This window comes from Solanum lycopersicum, chromosome 1 (assembly GCF_036512215.1).
Source record: "Solanum lycopersicum chromosome 1, SLM_r2.1".
NCBI lineage: Eukaryota > Viridiplantae > Streptophyta > Magnoliopsida > Solanales > Solanaceae > Solanum > Solanum lycopersicum.
In genome coordinates this window covers 2,870,556-2,894,853 of record NC_090800.1, presented here as the reverse complement: position 1 = coordinate 2,894,853, position 24,298 = coordinate 2,870,556, and the positions used below count along the sequence as shown (strand labels likewise).

General features: G+C 30.7%; 2 protein-coding genes across 2 annotated transcripts; one reads left to right on the top strand and one right to left on the bottom strand.

Moving 5' to 3' along the window:
* The first annotated feature begins 329 nt into the window (after positions 1 to 329).
* LOC104646330 (uncharacterized) lies at positions 330 to 3,633 on the top strand. Its single transcript, XM_019213003.3, has 8 exons — positions 330 to 702; positions 915 to 978; positions 1,138 to 1,328; positions 1,429 to 1,588; positions 1,682 to 1,809; positions 1,998 to 2,109; positions 2,423 to 2,610; positions 2,792 to 3,633. The coding sequence occupies exons 1-8, from the start codon at positions 583 to 585 to the stop codon at positions 2,978 to 2,980; spliced, it is 1,152 nt and encodes a 383-aa protein (XP_019068548.2). The 5' UTR covers positions 330 to 582; the 3' UTR covers positions 2,981 to 3,633.
* A 4,600-nt stretch (positions 3,634 to 8,233) lies between these two features.
* Positions 8,234 to 15,205, bottom strand: LOC101266441 (protein DETOXIFICATION 42-like). The gene is made up of 14 exons (XM_069296181.1): positions 15,187 to 15,205; positions 14,898 to 14,977; positions 13,812 to 13,933; positions 12,540 to 12,782; positions 12,170 to 12,360; positions 11,630 to 11,765; positions 11,393 to 11,489; positions 11,194 to 11,294; positions 10,664 to 10,827; positions 10,206 to 10,277; positions 10,010 to 10,126; positions 9,821 to 9,916; positions 9,255 to 9,376; positions 8,234 to 8,620 (listed from the first exon to the last, which is right to left on the bottom strand). Exons 2-14 carry the CDS (start codon positions 14,966 to 14,968, stop codon positions 8,578 to 8,580), a joined length of 1,575 nt encoding a protein of 524 aa, XP_069152282.1. The 5' UTR covers positions 14,969 to 14,977; positions 15,187 to 15,205; the 3' UTR covers positions 8,234 to 8,577.
* Between the last annotated feature and the right edge of the window lie 9,093 nt (positions 15,206 to 24,298).

The following is a 24,298-nucleotide window of genomic DNA, read 5'->3' as shown; positions in this document are numbered from 1 at the left end:
AATGTGTGATTTATTTCAATAATTTAGCATTTCATTAATTTAGCATTTTTTCCTTAGAATTTGTGGTAAAAATGATTTTTCTATGTCAATCCTAGATACATCTGATTGTTTTATGTCTCGTGGAGTTTCTTGTTCTTCGATTTTAAGTAAAACATACCAAGGATTGAAAAAAAGAACCCCCCCCTCCATTTATTTCAATTATTATAATGTTATAATTTTATTAAAAGAAAAAATAAATCGGGATATTTTTTATTTTTTAAAAACATCTGGAATTGATCAAAAATATTATTTTTCAACTTTGAAATTATTAGCATGGAGGAAAGATTTCACTTTGTGAGGGAATGTATAATTAATTAATTGATATTTCTATTCTTTGTATTTAAGAAAAAGGGCAAAGAGGGTATGCAATTAATTCTAAATCTTAATTGCCTTGTGTTAATTATTCTTCATTATTTTTAAAATTAGTTGGAGTACTATGATAGAATTTAAAATTTTGAAGTTATCATTTTGTAAAAATATTTTGACTAATTTAATTAATATATATATATTTCTTTAGGTGAGTTCAAAACGCAAACTGAACAAATGAAAGAGAACAGAGGAAGTAATTCTAAATTTTCTATCAAAGAGGGAAAAGATGCAGACTACCAGGTGATGGCGGATAATACAATGAATAGTTTAAATATTATTGACTTCATCATTACGGTAATTTTCATATTTTCTATTTATCTATTTCTTTTTTTGAATTTCTCTTCTCTCAAACATAATTTTTTTAATTTTACTTTTTTTTATTCAACTATAAACATTTTTAATACCAAGATAAGTTTTTTGTTTTCTTTTGACATGAATTTTTTATTTAAATGATTCATTGATCGTGGTCTTTTAATTCTATTACATAATTAACTTTTTATTTTCAGTCACTCAGCAATAATGAAGAGGGAAATTGCAAGAATGCGATACATCAACAACCAGACATCAATGGTATCTAAGAAATTTTAGACGTTTATTAATTTTATTTTGAATTCTTTTGATTTGGAAATTGGAGAATAATGCTAAAAAAAAATTTAGATTCGTGTATTCACAACGTTAGTATTGTCTATGTGTGTCATTTCCTCTCATTTGGTTTTGCATGATTTTCAGGTGAACTGGGGAACAACGTTATAACAAGTAACGCTTGTATCTTGGATAATATCGATCATATTCAAAAGGACAACAACACTGATAATAGCCCAAAACTTCCCATAAGCGATGAAAAAGATCAAAACTATCACCGCTTGAAGCAAGGGATGCCAAGAAGCAAAAAATCGCGCTCCATTATTGACATATACAAGGTGTTTTATACTATAATGAAAAATGATTTCAGTACATCGATCTTGTATATACTTATTAATTTTGGTTAGCTTATATATCAAATTTCCTTTTATTTTACAGAATACAAAGAGACTCTCACCACCCGAAGAGGAATATAGGCATACAAGTACTTTAGAGAACCATAAAACTAAAGTACACAATGAAGGTGAAATGGAAAAGGATCAAGTAAATATCTCCGAGGAGATAGTACCTAACAAAATAAAACAAAATATTATTCATGGTACGTAAATAATCAATTTATTTAAAATTCTTACAATTGATTATTTATACTATTAATTATTTTATTTTTGAATTGGTTATTAATGATTAACAGGTGAGTTTGAGAACATTGGTGATAATAGATCAAATCTTTCACCAAAAGAGAATAAAGATGAAGAAGACCATTTAAATAAGGGAATATCAGAGAGGATTATGTTTCAATCCCTTGTTAACCTATGTGAGGTAATTGATTAATAATCACTTATGTATATTTACTTTATTTAAGTAAAAAATAAACTTTAAACTATTAATTTTGAGAAAATAAATTTATTTTTTGTCAATATGAATTTTTTTGATGAGCTCGCTCATTGTATTCCACAATAAATGTTTCTTTTACAATTATTTCTAAGAAAAAAAAGTGAATTTTATAGGTTGTAGTACAAAAGGAGATAACTGAAGAACGCGATGAAAGTGAAACAAGAAAGGATCAAGAGGACTCTATCGACAAGGAACTACCTGACCAACAACAACAAAACATCATAGGTACTTGAGAAATAATTTTACATCTCATAAAATTTGACACTTGTGTTAATTTTTTGTATGGCGAAAAATTCTAATTTTTTTGTATTATTGATCACATTATCCTATCTTATCCATGAAAAAAGAATGACATATCTTTTTTTTATAGTAACTCTCCACCTAAATGGCATAGGGTGGAGTACTAGTAGCTTAAGATGCTAAACTTATATTGATTATAAATCGTGATTTGATTCAAAAAAAAATTTGAAGTTGTATTGATTTCATTTTGATTTTAAACTTTTACGCACCCTCTCATTTGGTTATGCACGATCTTTAGGTGAGCCTGAGCTCAACAAAGTCACAAGTGAAGACAATCTTTCTAGTAAGTCTTATCACTTTTCAAACGACAATGACGTCAATTGTGGCTCAAAGCTGTTGGCAAGAGATGAAAATAATGGAAACTATCGCATCACACAGGGGCTACCAAGGAGTACAAAGTTCCGTTCCATCAGCAACCTCTATAAGGTAATTCATATACACACCTTACATCTATTATATTTTCTTTCATTAAACATTAAGTATCGTTGGTGAACACAACAATTTTCTCTTTCTGTAATTTTCGTACTTAAATATTTGATAAAACAAAAAGAGAAATTGCTAAACTTATTTTGAGTATGTCTCATATAGTTTTCATGTATTTCGACAGTGTACTACCAGGATGTCACTTGTTGAAGATGAATATAATTGGAATCTTTCAAGGGGAAAAGATTCATTGGAAGATTCCAATATGCACTGCTCGAAAAAAGAAGATTCAAGTAGCAAAAAGGATTTTGGTGGTAAGAGAAAATGTGGAGAAAACCAAAAAGGCGACGAAGAAAAGGATGCTATGACTTAATTCTTCCACCTACAAGGTTGTATTTCAAATATTTCTTTGAATGTTGAATTGTATATGTTAGATTTACAAATTTAAATTTAAGTTACCTTATAAACTTCGCCTATTGCTTCTTCAGTTATATGTTCTTCATTAATTACCCTTTATAAAGGTTCATTTTCAAAATTCATTGGCAAGTTAACGATGAGCTCTCTTTCGTGGATTTTATTTAATTCATGCTTGTTTTCAATACCAAATTAATAAATATGAGTTCGCTCGAGATTCTGATTTTCTTACAAACACTTGTTTTAGAGAGTTAAGATGATAAAATTAAAGTTAGAATGAAATATTTATTTCTATTATCTTGTAAGATGTGTGCCCTGCTTTTGCTTAAAACCTAATCCATTCTAATTTTAACTTATTAGTATTGCTCTTTTGTCACAACTCAAAGTATACCTTATGTGTAATATGGCGTACAGAGCCCTGAGACACCCTAGACAATTTACTAAGCATACGTCATACAAAGAGGAAGTCTAACATACTCTCAATAAGTCATCTAATAAATCAAAAAAAGTGGTGGAGACGTAACTCATACACCACATACAATGTTTGAAAACTGAAAAAAGAAAGAAAAGTTATAAAAGTCACTTGGTCCTCGGACCATGAGGACTCACCAATCTTCGACTTAACAAGGGATATCAACTAACCACAAGTATGCGAGGTAGGAGCACCAGACACTACATTAGTGAAATAATGTATACACAAGTATGCATTAGTACATGCATGTACTAAGTATGATAGCAATGCATAAATGAAATGCAATGACCAAGCTAAATCATAAGATAGAAGGTTAGAAAACACAGGTTATCATCATGATCAATGCAAGCTTAACATATTTAAAACCCTTAGTGAGATACTTTGAGAGTAATATAGTTCATTATTGTGGGATGTTTACCATTAACCGACATAGACCATGTGAGATAAAACATGAAATCTGGTGTCTATCCTATACTGAAAAGAGATGTCCTACTTGACAAGGTAAGAACCATAAACGTCTAGCTTATGTGGATCCACTAGCTAAGACATCCTACGACGCACGTAGTTAGAGAAAAAAAGATTTATCCTAGATACCCGACCTCTACTAATGGAAAAGCATCTATATCAATATTCTCTTGGTGCTAAGTAAAATATCACGAAATAGTCATTAATCATATTCATTTCATCATCCATGGAGAGACACAATTTAGCAACTAACCCAAGCTAAAGTTATTTACAATAACTCCTAAAACATGATTCAACTTAGGTGTAAAAAATTTCAATCACATGAATCCTTATGTGAGAAAATCTTTCACAACAACAACTGATACTTTCCTCTCAAAGTATCCTCAAATCATTTACATCTCTTTTCATAAAAGCATGCATGTCTTTATAAAAATTTGTAAAATTTGAAAGATTTTGGTAACCCTATGGAGGAAAGGACTCATAAAAAAGAATACTTTATTCATATAATTTATTTTAATAATGAGAGGAATTACGAAAAAAAGTTATGAAAAGTTGAGTAATTTAAACTATTAAATAACTAATTGCTTATAACATTTTGATCTATAGTAAGAGTAAAGTCGTAATTAAACTTTTAACTTTGATATATATATATTCGCAGTTCAGTTCAGTCTAGTAAGTATTAATGTTTATGCTAGAGATGTAGACTTGTATATGCAGATCATTTTAAGTTTCTTTTTGCTTCCCCCCTAATTTTTTTTTTTTTAATTTAGTAATATTTATTCCCCCTTTTTTGATTTTTTTGAATTTATGGTAAAACAATTTTTCTTATTCTCTAAGCACGGGTTTTGCACGTGTAACCGATATTCATTGTTACATTATATTGTTAACAATTTAAAATTTAAAATTATAATGTATAATAAAATTATAGTGTGATGTATACATTAAGACCTTGATAATGATTAAAAAATAAATACAAAATTAGTACATATTTTTTCGTGTTCTTATGGACTCCTTGCCTCGTATTCAATTAAAATTCAAGAGTCTTTTTCATCTACTTTAACTATAGAATAAAAATGATAACTTTGGGTAGGAATTTCATGAAATAATATAGATGAGCTTCTATAGATAAAAACGAAGGAATATAAAAAATATCATAAAGTTTTAAATTAAAAATTTGGATATTGTGAATATGAAAAGAAGAGAGTTATAGATATTAAGAGTGTACCGGTTGAATATGTAATTAGATATGAATTATAAAATATGAATATTACAGCAAATAAAGGGGAAAAAAAAATAAACAATAGGAAATTATGTCTTTCCATTTTGCACACTTTTAAATTTTGAATAATTTATGTACAAGATTTTGGATTTGCTAATTTAAGCTATTATTAACACTATTATTATCATTTTAAAGATATAGATATTTCATTAGGAATTAATCAAAAGAAGTTCAAATGTTATTAACATTTAATTAAAATGATACAATTTAATATTTGAATAGTTAAATGCCTTATAACATTTTGATTTATATAGCAATGTTTGTTCCCACTTTTTTTTTATTATCTTGAATTTATGGTAAATAATATTTCCTATGTTCAATCCTAGCTAGATTTGATTGTTTTTATGTTTTATGGAGTTGCTTGTTGTTCTTCAATCTTATGTGAATAATAGTCTCTGGACACGTTTTTTGCACGTGTAGCCAAATTAATTGTTACATATTAAAAAATAAAAGGAAAAATGCACAAGTACACCTTCAACCTATGCCCGAAATTTCATAGACACACTTATAATATACTAAGGTTCTATTACCCCCCTAAAGTTTTTTTATAAGTAATTTTCTGCCCCTTTTCAGCCTACGTAGCTTAAAAAAAAGTCAACAAGTGTTAGACCCACAAGATAGTGTCACATAAGCCGAAAAGGGGTAAAAAATTATTAATAAAATAAGTTCAGGGGGGTAATAGGACCTTAGTATAGTATAACTGTGTCTCTGAGATTTCGGACATAGATTGAGGAGTACTTGTGCATTATCCCAAAATAAAATTATATTATATAATGAAATTATAGTGTGAGGTATACATTTATAATTTACTAAAAGAAATAACTTTAATAAAATATAATTGAGGGGTACTTGTGCATTATCCCCTACAATGTTGTATTTCAATCATTTCTTTGTTGTTGAATTGTATTAGTTGACAAATTTAAATTTAAGTTAACCTTTTAAACTTTACTAATTGCTTCTTCAGTTGTATGTTCTTTCATTAATTATCTTTTCCTAATGTTCAATTTTAAAAATTCATTGGTAAGTTAAAGGTGAGCTCTCTATCGAAGATTTTTTTAATTCATGCTTGATGTTAATATCAAATAAATAAATATGATTTCACTCGAGTGTCACGATCCAAAAATGGGCGTGATGGCATTCGTCTTATGCCACCAAGACAAGTCAGTCTAACCCAATAATTTCGATAAAATGCAGATCTAAAATCAAAGTCTGATAATGATTACTAATACGGAAACAATTCAACTTAATTCAATTCCCAAGACCTGATAGTCACGTGTGCACAAGCCTCTAATGTAAATACTAGAATTGAAATAAAAATACGAGTCTAACATGAAGTTGTCTTTCAAGTAAAAACAAAGTCATAAACTGGAGTAGGAAAGTTCACTGATATGACAAGCAGCTACCTCACAATCCTCCACAAGATGCCTCGAAAACGAAGAGAATAGAATGTATCACGAAAATTCGGACTCGTAACCTACAAAAATTTACAGAAGCAAGGGGTAAGTACCATACCACGCGGTACCAAACAAGCAAACCTCTAAACATAAGTTAAGGGAACAAAATACGGGTACTCCTTACACCCTATATGAACCTCCACACTACAAACAACTCACAGTTTACCAAACACACAACTCAATAACCACACTCTATTAGTTTACATATTCTCAATAACAACTCAATATTCAACAGTCACAATTTTCACAGAGAAACACTAACAAAATCAGCAAAACACGTGTGTAATGCCATGAGATGCAATGTCAAGTATAGTGATGCATGTCTTCCCTAACGATACACACCCGCTGTCTCTCAGTCTGGGACTCATGGGGGACATATCTGTCCATGCATCTATCGCGGCGTAAGACACGTTCTCGATAATAGTAACTGTCACGGCGCGCGATACGTCCCTCGAAACAAATCATTAAATTTCTAATTTAATAATGTGGCAATTAGAAATCTACAAAAAAATAATAATAATTACCTACAATATTTTCCATTTACATTGGTTCATATTCCCAGACAATCATTACTCATGATTAATTTTTCTTTTAACAACAACTACATAGTTACAAAATAATAATTAATAATTCTAAAATAGGTAATTAAGTTTTCTTTCTCTTTCTACCCATCATATACTAACATTCCTATATATATAATTATAATATTGTGTATTCATGCAGGTAATCCATCCAAATTTTTCATTTATTAAAAGCACATACCTGCACTCGTGATCGACGCCGCCACAGGTCAATTTTCGTTTCGTTTCTCCTTATTTTCTTTCAACAGATTGACACTCTCTTTCTCTTTTCTAAATTAATAGTTTATTAAAACTGATAAAATCCACTAACTTATTCTTTTAATACCTGACCCTAATAGTATAAAGTTTTAAATAAATGGATAATTTTGCCCACTAACTATGAATTAATCCAATTATCTACAATTATTCTTTATTAAATAACTTCGGTTACACAAATAATTTAAATTTTCAAAAAAAAGCCTTCTGGGTCATTACATCGAGATTCGTGGGAAAACCCCAAACAAAATAAAGTGTTTGATTAAATTACAACCTTGTCCTCCTATACAACAATTTTTAAGTTAATATACAATAATAATTCAGGAAGTTTGAAGCTGAATTTACTGAGCAACACTTCCTCATAGGGTCACCCAAGTAGATTCCTTCAGCCGCTCTCATTGTTACAGAATCATAAGCTTTCTTCTCTGCCTCAACTTGAGAGCTTCTTTCTACATTAAGATCTGACCCTCAAGTTTGCAATCAAATATTTATAAATATTTTAATAAATTAATAGAATTTGAGAAAAAATTATTGAATTTCTGTGAACCTAAAGTTGTATCGACCCTTGATATTAGCATATCGTTATGTAATACTCGTGCACTATCTTTTTGTAATAAAGGTAAAATTAAATGAAAAATAGTGAAGTTAGATTACTATTAGACAGGGATATATATTATTTTCTTTTTGAGAATGACTGAAAAAAAAGTTTAAATAAATCGAGACAAATAAAATACAATATAATAGGGACATATTTATACATTTACAAAGTGTTGATTGAATTAAATGAAATAATGCTACTTTATGATACAACATTTAACAAAAATTGCCCTATAAGGTCCCTCTTATGCTTTTTTTGGTCCTTATAAGGAATTTAAGGTTACTATACAAATTTACTATATTCCCACAAAGGTAGGGCTAACGGTTGCGTCCATCTACCTTGCCCCAATCCTACATGTAGAATTACACTGGATATATATATATATATATATATATATATATATATATATATATATATATATATATATATATATATATATAGATTAACTATCTTCAGCTCCGGAGGAACTTCCAAGGGCCTGTCCCGGTGCCTATCCTGCAAACCAAGAAGCAAAAAATAAACAAATTGTGCTTCTAAATCCCACGGTCGCCTTAATAGCATGTTTGACCAATCTTCTAAAAAGGCGAAAGATGATTTTCTAACAAAAAGCGGTTATTTCAGAGAGTTGACGTGTTTGATTAAGCCTTTAGGAAAAAAAAGTAAAGAACTTTTGGAGCCCTAGGTTAGACACAAACTATTGTGTTAATATTGCAAAGGCCCTTCTTTAACTTGGCTTCGACATTTATGCCCTTCAACTTTGGGTGTGCACAAGTAGACATTAAACTTGTATAAAATTGAACAAGTAGACACACGTTCTGTACGTGGCATAATACACATAGGACGGCATATGGGACACACAATTGTCATGTAGGACGCCATGTATGACAAATGTGTCTATTTGTTCATTTTTATACGAATTTAAGTGTCTACTTGTGCACACCCAAAGTTAAAGGTCATAGTTGCTCGCTAAAGCCAAGTTAAAATACATGTTAATGTATTATGCCTATTGCAAAAGTGTTCTTCAATTGATTAGTCAAACACAAACTGTTATCATCCAATTTGTTTTTTAAAAGCAGATTTTGGAAGCTTGACCAAACAATCTACAAGTCTTGGTTTTTCGGATGCTTACCTTCCGAAGCCAGCTAAAGCTCTTAAACTCATATAGATGGTTAGAGCTACCCAAATTCCGATATATCCATAACTCGATGAAAGAATGAGAAGGAATATAATGCTGAAAAGAGCCACCGTCAGCTGAAACCAAACGTGTTCATGTCAATAAACGTTTAATAAATTATCCTCAAAACATCACGAGGAAAGAGTTCTTCGAGAAAGTAATTCTCTATTTGGAAATGAGCGCGTGGTTGTGTGTGAAGACGAGAGTAGGAGTGGTGGTGGTTTGAGGACATTTATTGAGTTGAAGTGCGAGTGTGAGTGATTCAAATGCAGTTGACACCTATCTGTTGCTCAAACTCTCCAAAAATGTTGTCAGATCTTCGAAAAATGCACTACTTTTGAAGCATCTGACACACACCCTTCGATATTTTTGAAGAGTCAGAACAACATAGGTTGAGAGATGAGACTAATGTGGCAACACTATTATATTTTACAATGTAAAAGGGAAGTTCATACCTACTGTGAGCATAGTGTGTTTATTATGTGTTGACAGCAAGAAATGAATGTTTCGAGTGAGCTTACCATCGAGTATGCAGAATATGCAAAGTCAGACGCGCCAAAGTTTACACCATCGAAGACAAAAGCCAGGCAATTGATCGGTTGAGTTGCTGCAACAAACTGAAATCGGAAGAAATGGTTATAAGTTCTGAACCACGTTCTATTGTAAAAGATTTGTAATGTTTCAAGGACGTGTGTATAGATGGTGTGTACCGGGATTCCAATGCCAATTAGGTTTAGGACATTGACATCTTTTGTAAATACTCGTGCTCCGTAGTGTAAACCAATTCCAAGAACGAGTGCTAGTACCAGTCCTAGAACTACTCCCAACTGCACGTTTTCAGGAACTAGTTCGTTACTATAGCTACTCGTATATGAGTACTCTGCTGTTTAATAACCTTTTTAGTACCTGTAACACCCTTGATGCTGTTGCAGTACACCTACTGAAGTCCTTTTGAGCAAATGCACTTGCGAGTATCGCCTGAAAAGGGAAAAGGAACGTTGAAGTTCGTTCACATAATATGATGAACGTTGATGCTTTCTCGTGGTGGCAAATATGTAAGTACTAATGTTCAGTCAAACGTCTGTATAACAACATCGTTTGTCCAGTTTTTTTTTTGGCAGCTACAGTTAAATGCTTTTATCGCGAGCTTATAATATAACATAAGATGAAAGAACGGTTCCACAACAAACATGATTGTTGTAGTGAAATGTTGTTCGAGTAGATGATTTTTATAGAGAGGTCTGACTGTCGAAAACATGTGATAACATCGATCTGGTTAGAAATCGTTCTGTCTTTTCCTCTGTCTCTTTAGCTTAGACAGCCGAAAAGTATTGATGGGGGAGATTACATTTTACGCGTCTTACCTGCCCAGCGACAGCTAATCCGTCAGCTAGAAGAGATGTAGCTAGCCAAATCTGCAAGCAGACCTGAAATGCAGCCATTTGCGTTGGTCCTAACCTTGCAGCCAACGATGCAGCTAATGTTACGCAGAATGTTACCGCTATGACCCTCACTAACAACAGGAAGCCTGAAATTCGGAGAGAAAAAGAAGTAAAAATCAGTTTAACTTCTATACGAGTACGAAAGGTATACATTTAGAATTGGCATTCAAGTGAAAATTCCTTTCTAGACAGAAAAAACAGAACGAAATCTGATGAACAGACATGGTTCAACATTTCAGAAAACATCTTTCCAATAGAGAGTCGAGAGGTTGTTTCCAAGTCGGATCTGTCTAAAGGACCCCTACCTTTGCGGGAGTAGAGAGGTTGTTTCCAAATAGACCATCGGCTCGACAGACAGGAAAAGAATTCGAAACATAGTAGCAAGAAAATATGACAGCAAAATAGCAAGTGAGGCAACAAATAGTAGTTTACAAAAGCAAGAAAATACTTACCATTCGTAAGAAATCGAGAAAATTGAAGATACTTGAGACTAGGAGGCACGACATCGACCTTCTCCAATAGTCTCCAAAACAGTATAACTGAAATTAGGTACCTATAATATCAATTTCCAAGTATCACGAACTCTTTAATCAGTAAAACTGTTGCCTCGCGATTTCTATTTATCATGAGGAGAGACTAGAATCTACTCACTGAGAAATTACATGAGCGATTGCAGCACCTCTGACACCGAGATGGAAAACGAACATGAATATAGGGTCCAAAATTATATTTGCCAAGTCTCCAGCCACTGTATGATATGTCAAAACACACACAGGAAATGAAAAAGGCGAATTCAGACTTAGGGCCTCGTTTGTTTTTATTAAGATTAAGACGCTTGAATCTGAAAGCACGATGTGTATCACATCTCACACATCCCTAATTACTTACCAGTAGCAAATAGTGGAGTTTTCGTGTCTTTAAAACCTCGAAATACACCTTGCATAGCTAATGAGAGGAGAACTGCTGGTGCACCAAGTGACCTCAATCTCAGGTAATCTTGTGCTGGTTTCGACATAGATGAGCCCTGTAAAATGATCAACATACAACCGGAAATTGACACTATGAGAGCCTCACCTATATCTGAAAAAACGAGATGAAAAAAAGTAAAAGAAAATAACACCAAAGAGTTGGAAGAAGGATACAAGAATATAAATTGGAAAAAAAAATTACTCATTCCGTCCCAATTCATGTGACACTCTTTCATTTTTAGTTCGTCCTAGAAAGCATAACAATTCAACTCTGTCCTTCCCGTTTTACCCTTGCTGAGATCATTTATAGACACACAAATATCTACGAATTGTTTTAAACCACAAGTTTCCAAATGATTCTTAAACTTCGTGTCCAGTCAAACGTCTTGACATGAATTGGGACGGAGGGAGTATGAAATTACGTACTCTTCCCTCTCTGTATACGAAGAGATCAACTTACAGTTTTGACTCCCATGAATTTTAATAACGGCTTTGCTCCAGCGATAAGAAATACTGCTTGGATGATGCCAAGAACAGCACCAATGATCAATGCAGATGACGCGGATGGAATGTGTCTCTTTTCAGGCTTACATTGCACTATTTCAAAGCTCGTAACTAGATTTTCGGACTTGCATACACTCTCTGTAGAATCTGAAGGAAAAACGAGAAGTTGAAAACATAGTGTCATTATCAAAAAGCAGAAACGGAAACATGCACGTGAAATCATTTCTCGAGTGTGTAACATAGCTAACTTAGTTTCAGTTTCAACACTTCTATCCAAACACATAACTGCTTAAAAAGCGTTTGATTTTTCACTTTCCAAAACATACCATTTTTAGGTATTAGGCTTTTGCTTTCACTCTTTGACGGTGAATCGGTCTCAAATGCTTCAGCATCAACTCCTTCATTCTTCTCCATACACTTGTCATCTTGAAGGTCTTCGTTTGCATTCGTGATTGCATCTTCCTCCGCGACAAAAGAAGTTGTTACGCTGACCAGGGGAAATATTGCAATCTTAGATGCTTGATTGAATACAGCAATTGAAACTCCTACAGCAGCCTGCTCAATCGCACCTGTTTCGAACCAAATTCGAGTTTATTTTTGATGATCTTAAACCTGTTTTGCTCAACATCCACCTCAGTTTATAAGTCTAGCTTATGTGCCACAATACTACTAATGTGTTCGGCAGAATTCAGTAACTTTAGCTCACTCTATATTTGTGTTGATGAGTCAAAACTACACCTCAAGTATCTTGATATTTCGAGTTTCATACCTGAGATATCAGGTCTACGAACTTCCTAGATTAACTATCAGCAAATGTGTAACAACCCAATCCGATAGTGATATTGTCCGGTTTGGACCTAGGCCGGCACGGCTTTAAAACTCATCACTAGTTGGTAAGGTCTGCTTACTTATATAACCAACATCTCTCGTGTGTTTCTGCCAATGTGGGACTTTTAATCTTAAGCTAGGGCATCAAAAAACGTTTATCAAACACACCTCTACATAAATGACGTAGGAAAAGGGAATAACTGATGGTTAAGATGTGTTATGATAAATGACATAATACATAAATATGTCCTTTAACTTCGCTTCAACTCACATTTATATCCTTCAACTTTGGGTGTGCCCAAGTAGACGCTTAAACTTGTATAAAGTTGAATAAATAGACACACATGTCCTACGTGTCATTTTTTGTCCCTACGTGGTGTCCTACGTGTATTGTGTCATGTAGGACTCGTGTGTTTACTTGTTTTACTTTCTACAAATTTAAGTGTCTACGTGCATATCCAAAGTTGAAGGACATAAACGTAAAATGTGGTCAAGTTAAAGGGCACATTTATGTATTATGCCTATGATAAATAGTTGATGATAGTTCAGATAGAAAAAAATGAACATCTGATAGTTCATATAGAAAACTCGTAAAAAAGTGATACTTTTGATCATTAACTCTTTTGTTTAATCTGTACAAATAATCTATTCAGAATCCAGTGAGAGAAACAAAAATGCAATCCAAAAGTCGAAACACGTGAACTAAAAATCCCAGCTCCGCCTATAATCGCAAGACAATAGAGAAACATAAACTTTTGTGAAGTTGATACCTATATGGCCAATAAATGCTGTATCAACTAGAGATGCAATTGGATCTGCTGTTAAAGCTAGTGCAGCAGGTAGAGCAATCCTTCCTATTTCTTGTCCAAGTTCATCCAATTTAAAAATTGATCTGCTCAAAGGAAAAAAAAAAGGGATAAAGTTACACATTTGACCGATCGATCGAAAATAATTACATTCATTTAGTTAAATATACATTTTTTTTTGTATAAAATATGTATATTATGTATCAGGCATAATACATATATATGCCCTTTAACTGAACCTCATTTCATATTTATATCCTCTAACTTTGGATGTGTACAAATAAACACTAAAACTTATATAAAGTTGAACAAATAGACACATTAGTCATATGTAGCACAATACAGGACACCACGTAGGACGTAAACTGCCATGTAGGATGCCACATAGGACACATGTGCGTAGTTGTTCAATTTTATACAAGTTAAAATGTCTACTAGCGCACGCTCAAAACTGAATGACGTAAATATAAAATGAGGCAATGTTAAAGGACAGATTTATGTATTATGTCTATATATTAATATACAAAAAATTTATACATTTGCCTGCTATTATTTAACTGTGCCCTCTCTTCTATATCGTACAGGACTATGCTACTCAGACTCTTTAAATATCGCTACTAAAATATCAGGAATTAGCAATGGAACAAAATTTTATAGCTAAACAACAATAACAACACCATAATCCATGACTAATCCCATTTAGCAACGGATTAGCTATGGATTATCTAAAAAAATCTATTAGTTACAAGAATTTTATCTATGGGTTAGCGACGAAAAATCCTATAATTTTTCTTGTAGCCATAGAATGTGTGTCGATTCCTCCTAAAGTATTGCAGTTTCTGAGGATTGTCAGGAGTGCGGCAACATTTTTTAAAGAGTCTGAGCAATATTATTGGTACGACACAAGGATATAAATGAGGAAAAAGAACACATTAATTTTATAATTTCTTTACATGTAAAGTGTGTATATAAACCTTTTAAATTAAATGATAAATCTTAAACTTTTTCACCAAGAAGATAAAAATAAAATTAAATGGCAAAAAACTTTACCTTATATCTCTGAAAAATATGGAGAGTGGGTTTTTAACATCCTCTCTACCTGAAACTTCTTTTTCTTCCATACTTGTATACTGCAAAATGGCAAAAATCCCAATATAGAAATTTATAATATATATATATACTAACTACAATAAAACCTTGAACATTTATTTTATAAAAACAATGTCGTTACGATGTTTGACTTGATACAAAATTTAAGAGAAAAATAAGCCATTAAAAAATTTACGGCTATAAATAAGGAGGGAGTTGTAAACAGAGAAGTTTAAAGTCAAATTAATACCGAATATAACAATAGATTAATTTTTTTTTTGTGATTAATTAAAACGGAAAGAGTGTTACGTAAATTGAGGCAACACAAAGAAATAATTTTTTCTAAGTGAGGTACTACCTGTTTTATTTTAAGTATATATATATATTTTTTAATTTCTTTTATTTTTTTAATTTTTTTTTCCACAAAGTTCCTAAAATATTGAAATCATCAATTTGAGGTTAACATGAGTCCAGATTGTACTTCAAGAGGATAAAACCTTCCTTGGATGTCACTTTTTTTTAATAGTTTACATCTGTTTTTTTGTATTAAATTTCCATTTAATGGTTGACATGTACCAACAAATTTCTTTTCTTAAATTTGGTATAAATATTTCAATCTATATCTGAAATCTCAGAGACACACTTATACTAAGGTTTCATTACCCCAAACTTATTTTCAAATAATTTCTATCCCTTTTCGGCTTACATGACATTATCAACTAGATAGCTTGAAAAAATTATCAACACGTGCAGAATCTAGAAGATAGTGTCACGTAACATAAAATCATTTATAAAATAAGTTTGAAGGATAATCGGACCTTAGTATAGTATAAGTGTGTCTCTAAAATTTCAGGCATAGATTGGGGATACTTATACATTTATTCAAGATTTTGAGACTAGAGATAAGATGATTTGCATTTTTTTATTCTGCAAAAAAATGTTTATGCATCTTTCAATCTCAAGAAATTGACAAACTTCAATGAAAAAAAAAAAAAGAAAAAAAAAGATGACATATTTTAACATTTAATGAAGAAATATGTAAAATGTTTTTTGTTTATTGACAATATACCTTTTTTTACGACGATAGTTCATTCTGGTTCTCTCGAAAAACTTCTTTTCTATTATCTTCCAATATATGAACAAGTGAACGTAACTCAAACCTATATAAATATAAAATTCAATAATACTTAATATGTTTCTTTTTATACTTTTACCTTTCTATAGTAACTTTGATACAATTAATTTGTTTTGTTGTTGTGTAATAATATGTTTTTTTTTTTAACAACAAATATCTAAACATTATTGTATCTTTGGTTAAACGTAAAATCTGGGGAAAAAGTGGTGTTTGGCAATGGTTGTAATTAACTAACAATTAGCTAAATACTGTTTTCACCTTGATTAAAGGAAAATGACATAATGTAATGCATTTAAATAACAACATAAAGTTAAAGAAAAAAGGAAATTATTTTATCTCCTAGTAAAAACAAATGAAATATAGTAGGAAAATAATATAATTGGAGATAAAAAATTTATGACTTGATAAAAACGATAAAATTAGCTCATAAAATCATAGTCAACTTATTTCACTTAGGTTTGGACAAGTTCAGGGGTGGACCCAGTAAGCTAGACGCGGGTGCTCGAGCATCTATTGATTTCCAGAAATTTTTTGTATATATATATATATAAAAAAATATGATACATATGTTATTATAATTTAAATGAGCACCAATAGAACAAAAACATTTGTGGGTGAGCTGGTTTAAACCTCAATTATTTGATATATATATATATATATATATATATATATATATATATATATATATATATTTTAGAAGTACTTAAACAAATAATTAAAAAATAAAATAAATTTTGAAACACAAACAAAGAATTTAAGATTTGATAAGGGTTGGACAAGTTGGTTTATTCAGTGCTAATTTCTAATATTTTAATGAGAATTTATTTTCTACCATGTGTTTTTCCGATGATTCAGTTTAGTGAAAAAATTATATTTTATAACATAATATTTTATTAATTTATAATAGAAAAACCTTTATTTCTAGTAACAGGACCCTAAATTGGATTTAACCTTAAATAGCTCATATATATATATATATATATATATATATATATAAAATAATTCATAAGTTGTTGTCAAAGATGAATTTTGTTGTTTATTTATAAAATTTATCCTGTACTTTTTATTGTTTTTTGTTTTTCGATTATTCTATTATTTTATTTTAATTATTGTTTTTTTTTCGAATGCTTTGTCATCATACTTTGTTCAGTATTTGTCTTGATTTCTTCACACTTGTTATTTTTTTTTGACCGAGGGTCTATAAGGAAACAATCCTCTACCTCTCAGAATAAAAATACGATCAGTGCATAACATCTTCTTCAGATTTCACTTGTGTGATTACGTTAAGTATGTAGTTCGGATTATTAAAAACAAAGTCAACATAGATAAATGACTTTGCTCATTTGTTATTTAATTCTCACATTATTACAAAACTTCATGTATCTTTTTATTTTATTTATTTTTTTAAATTTAATTTTTGCATACATAGAGCATCAATTTAGATGATGATAATTTTATCAACAAAAGTAACAAAAGCATTCAGGACCAAGTGCAAAACTACACTCTCCATGGATAGCTCCTTCCCAATTGATGCATTGATTGTTACATTCATCACTAAATAAACAAGGTCCTGACCATGTTGTGCTTGGCTTTTCACAACCAAGTGCTTCTACCTCTGTGTAAGAAAGATAAAATGAGTATTAGTTCAATTTAATAATATTATGAAAATAATTATTTCTTTCGTCTAAATTTATCTTATACGTTGATGTCATTTTTAGTCTGTTCCAAGAAGAATGACACATATTTATTTCTTTTTTTTCTTGGACCATTTTAAACTGTTTTTCGTTGGATTGAGGGTCTATCGAAAATGATCTTTGAGGTAGCGGTAAGATCTATGTGTACTCTATCCTCTCTATGTTGCTGCTGCTGTTGTTGTTGTTATAACAATTTAACTATGCAATATATAGTTTACCCTTATTGAGATGATTTATAGTCAATAACGTAGCGACATGTAGTGAAGGATGGTCAGTTGAACACTTTTCGAAAAGATATACTATGTATAAAATAGTATATAAAAAATTATACGAAATAAAATAGGTCAAAAAATATTTTTCACGCATATATTAAATCTTAAACACCCATAACGAGATTTTTGATTACGCCACTGTGATTTAGTGTGTGTTGGGGGGGAGGGAGGGGTGTCGTTGAATAAGTTAGTCGTACTCTCATATTACTCTCTTTGTTTTAATTTATTTGTCATAGTTCGAATTTCGAGAATCAAAATTTTATGTTTTGACCATAAACCTATAGGCCTTTTTTATGTTTTAAATTTAAAATAAATTTTACACAAACTTACGTAAAAAAAAAAGTACTATAAGTTACAGTAATTAATAACTCAAGATATTGAACTGTTTTATGAAAAGATTGTAATTAAAAAAAGCTCGTTTAACTTTCGAAATTCAAAAAATGATAGATAAACTAAGACAAAGGGAGTAGAATACATGGAGCACTACTGGTCACTTTCTAAGGCTAAAAAAACAATAAAAATATTCAGGATTATAGCATATCGTAAAAGAAACACATTAATCACGATATGAGATATCATGAACGCGAGGGACGAGATATTTACCCATTGATGCAATCATGAGGAAGCAAAAAAGAAGAACAAGAAAGGTTGTATAGTGAATTTGAGACTTGGCCATTTCTTGAACTCTATTTGTTGATTATTTGTAACTTGAGGATTTAACTATAACATTTTATATATAGGGGGAGAAAAAAAAAGAAAAATTAAATCACTAGGTAATAATATTGTCTTGTGTGAAGCATACAAGAAAATATATTGATTTTAATTTAAATACCCTTGGAAATAGAGAAGAGATGAAAGAGTATATTTGGTGTGAAGGAAAATATATTTTTTCGAAAAATAAGTAGATTTTTTTTTGTGTGTACGTAAGTATAATATATTATTTAAATTTATTTTTGTATAATCTAGATAAATAATATGAGAAGTGCAGTAGGAGAGTAAGGTGATAGGGATGGGGGCTACGAAAATTGAATGAAGATGAGATGTATTGGAGAGTGGAAACGAGAAAACCCATGAGGAATTTTTTATTTATTTTATGGATGTAATTACCTAAAAGGTATTTTCTATAAAAAAAAAAATTGAATCACTGAACATGAGAAAATTAAAAAATATTTTCTTCAAATTATAAACCCCCAATTATTTGTTTTTATTTTTAATTTGGATAAAGAACATTAACCAAATAATGTTTTTCTAATTCTCTTTCTTAGTGGATTCTTTTGGCGATTAAGTCTATATATGATTAGACAATTTTTCTTCGTACAACATTATTTTATTATCAATGATAGATTGACCTTTTGCATGTGTTAGTAGCACAAATATATATATATATATATATATATATATATATATATATATATATATATATATATATATATATATATATATATATATATATATTTATATATGAATGTGTTTGATATGAAAGAAAATATTTTTTTTAAAAAAATAATTTTTGAGAGAATTAAATAAATTTTTAAAAATTATTTTATATGTTCAATAAGTTAGCAAAATAAATCATCTCATCTATCATATATCGTCATTATCATTTATCATCATATCATATCATTATATATTTCAAAAAATGGAAAGCTTCAAAATCATAAATTGAATTACTATATTAATCTACATATATTAAATAAAGAAGTTATAAATATTTAATTAATTTAATATTTAATAGTAATTATATCATACTATTATTACAACACTAAGGCTACATTTGTTTCCATTTAGATTAAGAGGTCTGAATCTGAATACACATCTGAATATTAAGATTTGCATTAAAATCTGCATGTTTTGATCTGAATACACATCTGAATATTAAGATGTGGTCTCTAAATCTGAATACTAAATAATTAATGTTGTTTTCAATATTGAATGTGGAAGTGAAATTGAACATTATATTAATAAAATATTATAAAATTTTCATTTCAACAAAATATATCACTTTTAATTAAAAAAAAGTTCTAAAAGTTTTAATAATCATGATTTGGGGTACTATGTTTTCATTCAAAAACTCTGATAAACAACAACACATCAAAAATATTATTGCAACCAGTGTTTTTAACACTCACAAATACAAGAAAATTATTAATATAAAAAAAAATACTTGAAAGGATTTAGGAAAACTTATTAGTTGGGAAAAAATGGTGTTTGATTGAGATAAGAGAGAAAGGAATTTTTTAGTTATGAGATAAAAACGCACACCCAAAACAGAGAAATTATGATTTATTATTTGATAACTTATCAAATGAGTCTGAATGTGGTTAAGAGTCGTCTCTTACAGATCTAATTCGGTCAGACCCTCTTCAGATTCATTAAGAGGTTTTTTAAAAATTAAAACAAATAAACTTAATGGGCTGAATCTGCACGATTCAGATTCAGACCTAAAAATAAAACGTACTTAATGAGCTGAATTTGAATGATTAAGATTCAGACCTCCATTAAGTGCAAACAAATGAGACCTAAAGACTAAAAGTGGTATTTTATTTTAATTATCTTATTTTGAAAATCAACTTTGTAATTAACCCCTCTTCCTTTTCATAACTAAATTGAAATTTTGTTATTTACTAATCGATGTTCCAAATTAACGGTTAACCACTTATAAGGAATTAAATTTGAACTTTAAAATACGCCCATCATTTGGTGTAATTTTTCTTATATTTTCTAAAAAATAGTTGTAATTATTGGATTTTATTACTTATTATATTCAATTTTAATTAGTTTAACGAATTGATAAGAAAATTACACACGTGTAATGCACGTGTTCAGAAATTAATATTTTTAAAAATTAATTTATAATTATTCAATTTTATTAGATATTACACACATATTTTTATAGAATGTGAACCAGGGCTGAGCATAAATACTGAAAAAATAGAATATTGCACTGTCACGACCCAAAATCGGGCCGCGACTGGCACCCACACTTACCCTCCTATGTGAGCGAACCAACCAATCTAAACCTTAACATTTCAATGTAACATCAACATAAAGTAATGCGGAAGACTTAAACTCATTAATAAAAACAATAACTATTATTATCCCCAAAATCTGGAAGTCATCATCACAAGAACATCTACTTCAAATTACTAAATCTAAGAGTTTCTAAGAAGCTAAAAATACATATAAGCTAGTCCATGCCGGAACTTCAAGGCATCAAGACATGAAGAGGAAGATCCAGTCCAAGCTAGAAGCATTAGCTCACCCTGATATCCGGAATAAAGAAGACTGGCTAGAGTTGCGGTTGAGTTGAAGACGATGGCACGTTTGCTGCACTCCACAAATAACAAAGAAGAAAACATAAAAGTAGGGGGGTCAGTACAAACACAAGTACTGAGTAGGTATCATCGGCCAACTCAAAATAGAAAACAGTATATATCAAGTAATATCATAAAATCAACTATGATACTCAACATGTAGCATTTACAATTACCATAACCCTTGGTTACAACACCAAGCTCATCAATGAGGACTCACGCCTCCTCATCATACTCATTTGGGATTTAGGTTCATTAGATTGAGTATATTAACATCTTTCAAGATTCATTATCTTTATTCCTCTCGTGTCGGTACGTGACACTCCGCTCCTCAATATCCTGGTGTCGGAACGTGACACTCCGATCCTCATTCTCTCCTGGTACCGGAACGTGGCACCCGATCCATATTCTATCCTGGTGTCGGAACGTGACACTCCGATCCTCATTCTATCCTAGTGTCGGAACGTGACACTTCGATCCTCATTCTATCCTGGTGTCGGAACGTGACACTCCGATCCTCATTCTATCCTGGTATCGGAACGTGGCACCCGATCCATATTCTATCCTGGTGTCGGAACGTGACACTCCGATCCTCATATACTATCCTGGTACCGGAACGTGGCACCCGATCCCCTAATCTCCTTTTATCAATTCATCAAGCCTTCTTTCTTACCAAGGCATCATCAATCTCATTATTTTAGTTCATCACGCCTTCTTTTATACCAAGGCCTCATCATTAACAAAGAGATTAGGGTTTTTCAAGATTTGGGATTCAATAACTTCATCATGCTTATATAATCACAATTATATAATTACATTCATGCAAGCATACAAGTAAGCACATAGCAGGATTTACAATGTTATCAATACATATCATTCGCTACTAAGAGTTTACTACGAATATCGTAAGAGAAACCATAACCTACCTCCACCGAAGACTAGTGATCAAGCAAGCAAATTCCCAAAGCTTTGTTCTTCTTCTCTCCCTGTTCGTTCGTTTTCTCCCTCTCTTGTGCTTTCAAATTTTCTTATTCAAACCCTCTTTCTTTTACCCTAATTAGCATATAATTAAGAATAAAAGGTGGTAATAATAACCCACTAATTAATTTAGGGTTACCTCTTTTAACCCCCAAGAAATTTAGTTATTAATATAAACCCACGAAATATAAAATTATAGCAGGAATAGTCCAAAACGCCCCTTTAAAACTTAACCAGAAATCCGACTCCGACTGGGATTACGCAACCTGTGACGGCCCGTCGCGCCCGCGACGGTTCGTCATGCAGGTTCGTCAGAGACTCGATTTCCTTAAGGAGTCTGTGACGGCCCGTCGTACCTACGACAGTCCGTCCTGCACTTCCGTCACGACGTTCAGAGAATCGTTCCCTGTACCAAATTCTCAAGAGTTGAAGTGTTTTAAAATGGTGGATCACGACGGTTCGTCGTGCCTGTGACGGTCCGTCCTGCAGGTCCGTCACAGAGTTCAGAGAGTCGATTTCAGCACCCAAATTTCAAAATTTCTAAGTGTTTTGGAACGAGACACCCTCGACGGTCCGTCGTGCCCATGACGTTCCGTCGTGGGTTCCGTCGTCTCAGCCTGTTTTTCCAGAAATAAAATCTGCTGCTCAAAACGACTAAACAGGTCGTTACATGCACGGTACCAATGTTTTTTATTTTTAGATTCATATTTTCTATAACTTCAATTTTTCTATTTGATTTTTAGTATCATATTTTTCGTATTTCGATTCAATCGAAATTTAGGCACTACTATACATACTATATAAGATATTATTTAATTATTAATACTTTTATTTCCTTTTCTCCCTTTAGCATGCACTTACCAAACTTTGACTACTAAGCAAACAAACATGACCACAAATATGAGATTTTTCCAATGATCAAATTTCAAACTTGTATGTAAGAACTAATAAAACTTGTATTATTTCAATTGCTCAAAAGTAAGTGTCCGGTAAGTTCTATATATTATTTTCTAATCAAAGAGATATCGAGTCTGTTTGGATGAGCTTATAGCTTTTGACTTAAAAAGTTATAAGAAACACTTAGAAACTCATTAAACTTAGTTTTATAACTCAAATGTCACTCAACTAATCTAAATAATTTTTTATTTAAATTTTGTTGAAATGAAAATTTTATTTTTAAGACATAATACGATATCCATTTAAAGAAATTTTTATTATCTATTTATATGCACACATAATTTGTTTTAATTATTATCATAATTATGGTATTCTTCTAATATAATTTTTTTTATATTAGACGGTAGATTTAATAGTTATGGATTTTTTTAAGGGAAAAGGATCTGATATACCCCTCAACTTTGTTATTTAGAGCTGATATACCCCTTGTTATAAAAGTGGCACATATATGCCCTTACCGTTATACAAACGGCTCACATATACCCCTGCCGTTACAAAATGTCTCACATATACCCTTCATTTAACGGAAATTAAAAAATCAGTTTTAAATTTATATTTGTTACTTCTAATTTTTTTTAAAAAAAAATTATTTAGGGGTATATATGATTCTTCTATCAAAGTTCAAGGTATATTTTAATTTTTTTCATATATAAATTAATTTTTGACTTCTTTTATTATAATTATTTGAGTTTCTTATTCTTATTTTGTTTTTTCTTTCATTCCTTAATTTAAAGAAAAAAAATTTAAACTATTTTTTGTGTATATTGTAATTTAATTTCGTATTCGAAGAAAAAATTTGATCATCTATAATAAGTTTTACAAGAATATTAGTGTAACATAAATAAATTTGATTATCAAAATAATAATTATAAATTAGTCATTAAAACAAAAAAAAAAGTCAAAAAAAATATGTTTGACAAGGATTAAATTTACTCATATGGGATTATATTTTTTAGAAAAAAATAATAAAATTTTAGATTAAAATTATTATTTTTTTCATTTCCGTTAGAGG

What these genes read in the sequence shown, in the direction of transcription:
- LOC104646330 (XM_019213003.3), top strand. Translation starts at nt 583, where the DNA reads ATGAAAGAGAACAGAGGAAGTAATTCTAAATTTTCTATCAAAGAGGGA. An exon ending in CCATTATTGACATATACAAG is followed by an intron (nt 1,329 to 1,428) that starts GTGTTTTATACT and finishes TTTATTTTACAG; the next exon opens with AATACAAAGAGACTCTCACC. An exon ending in ACAACAACAAAACATCATAG is followed by an intron (nt 2,110 to 2,422) that starts GTACTTGAGAAA and finishes CACGATCTTTAG; the next exon opens with GTGAGCCTGAGCTCAACAAA.
- LOC101266441 (XM_069296181.1), bottom strand. Translation starts at nt 14,968, where the DNA reads ATGGAAGAAAAAGAAGTTTCAGGTAGAGAGGATGTTAAAAACCCACTC. An exon ending in CAGCATCAAGGGTGTTACAG is followed by an intron (nt 10,127 to 10,205) that starts GTACTAAAAAGG and finishes GAAAACGTGCAG; the next exon opens with TTGGGAGTAGTTCTAGGACT. An exon ending in GCTTTAGCTGGCTTCGGAAG is followed by an intron (nt 8,621 to 9,254) that starts GTAAGCATCCGA and finishes CTTGGTTTGCAG; the next exon opens with GATAGGCACCGGGACAGGCC.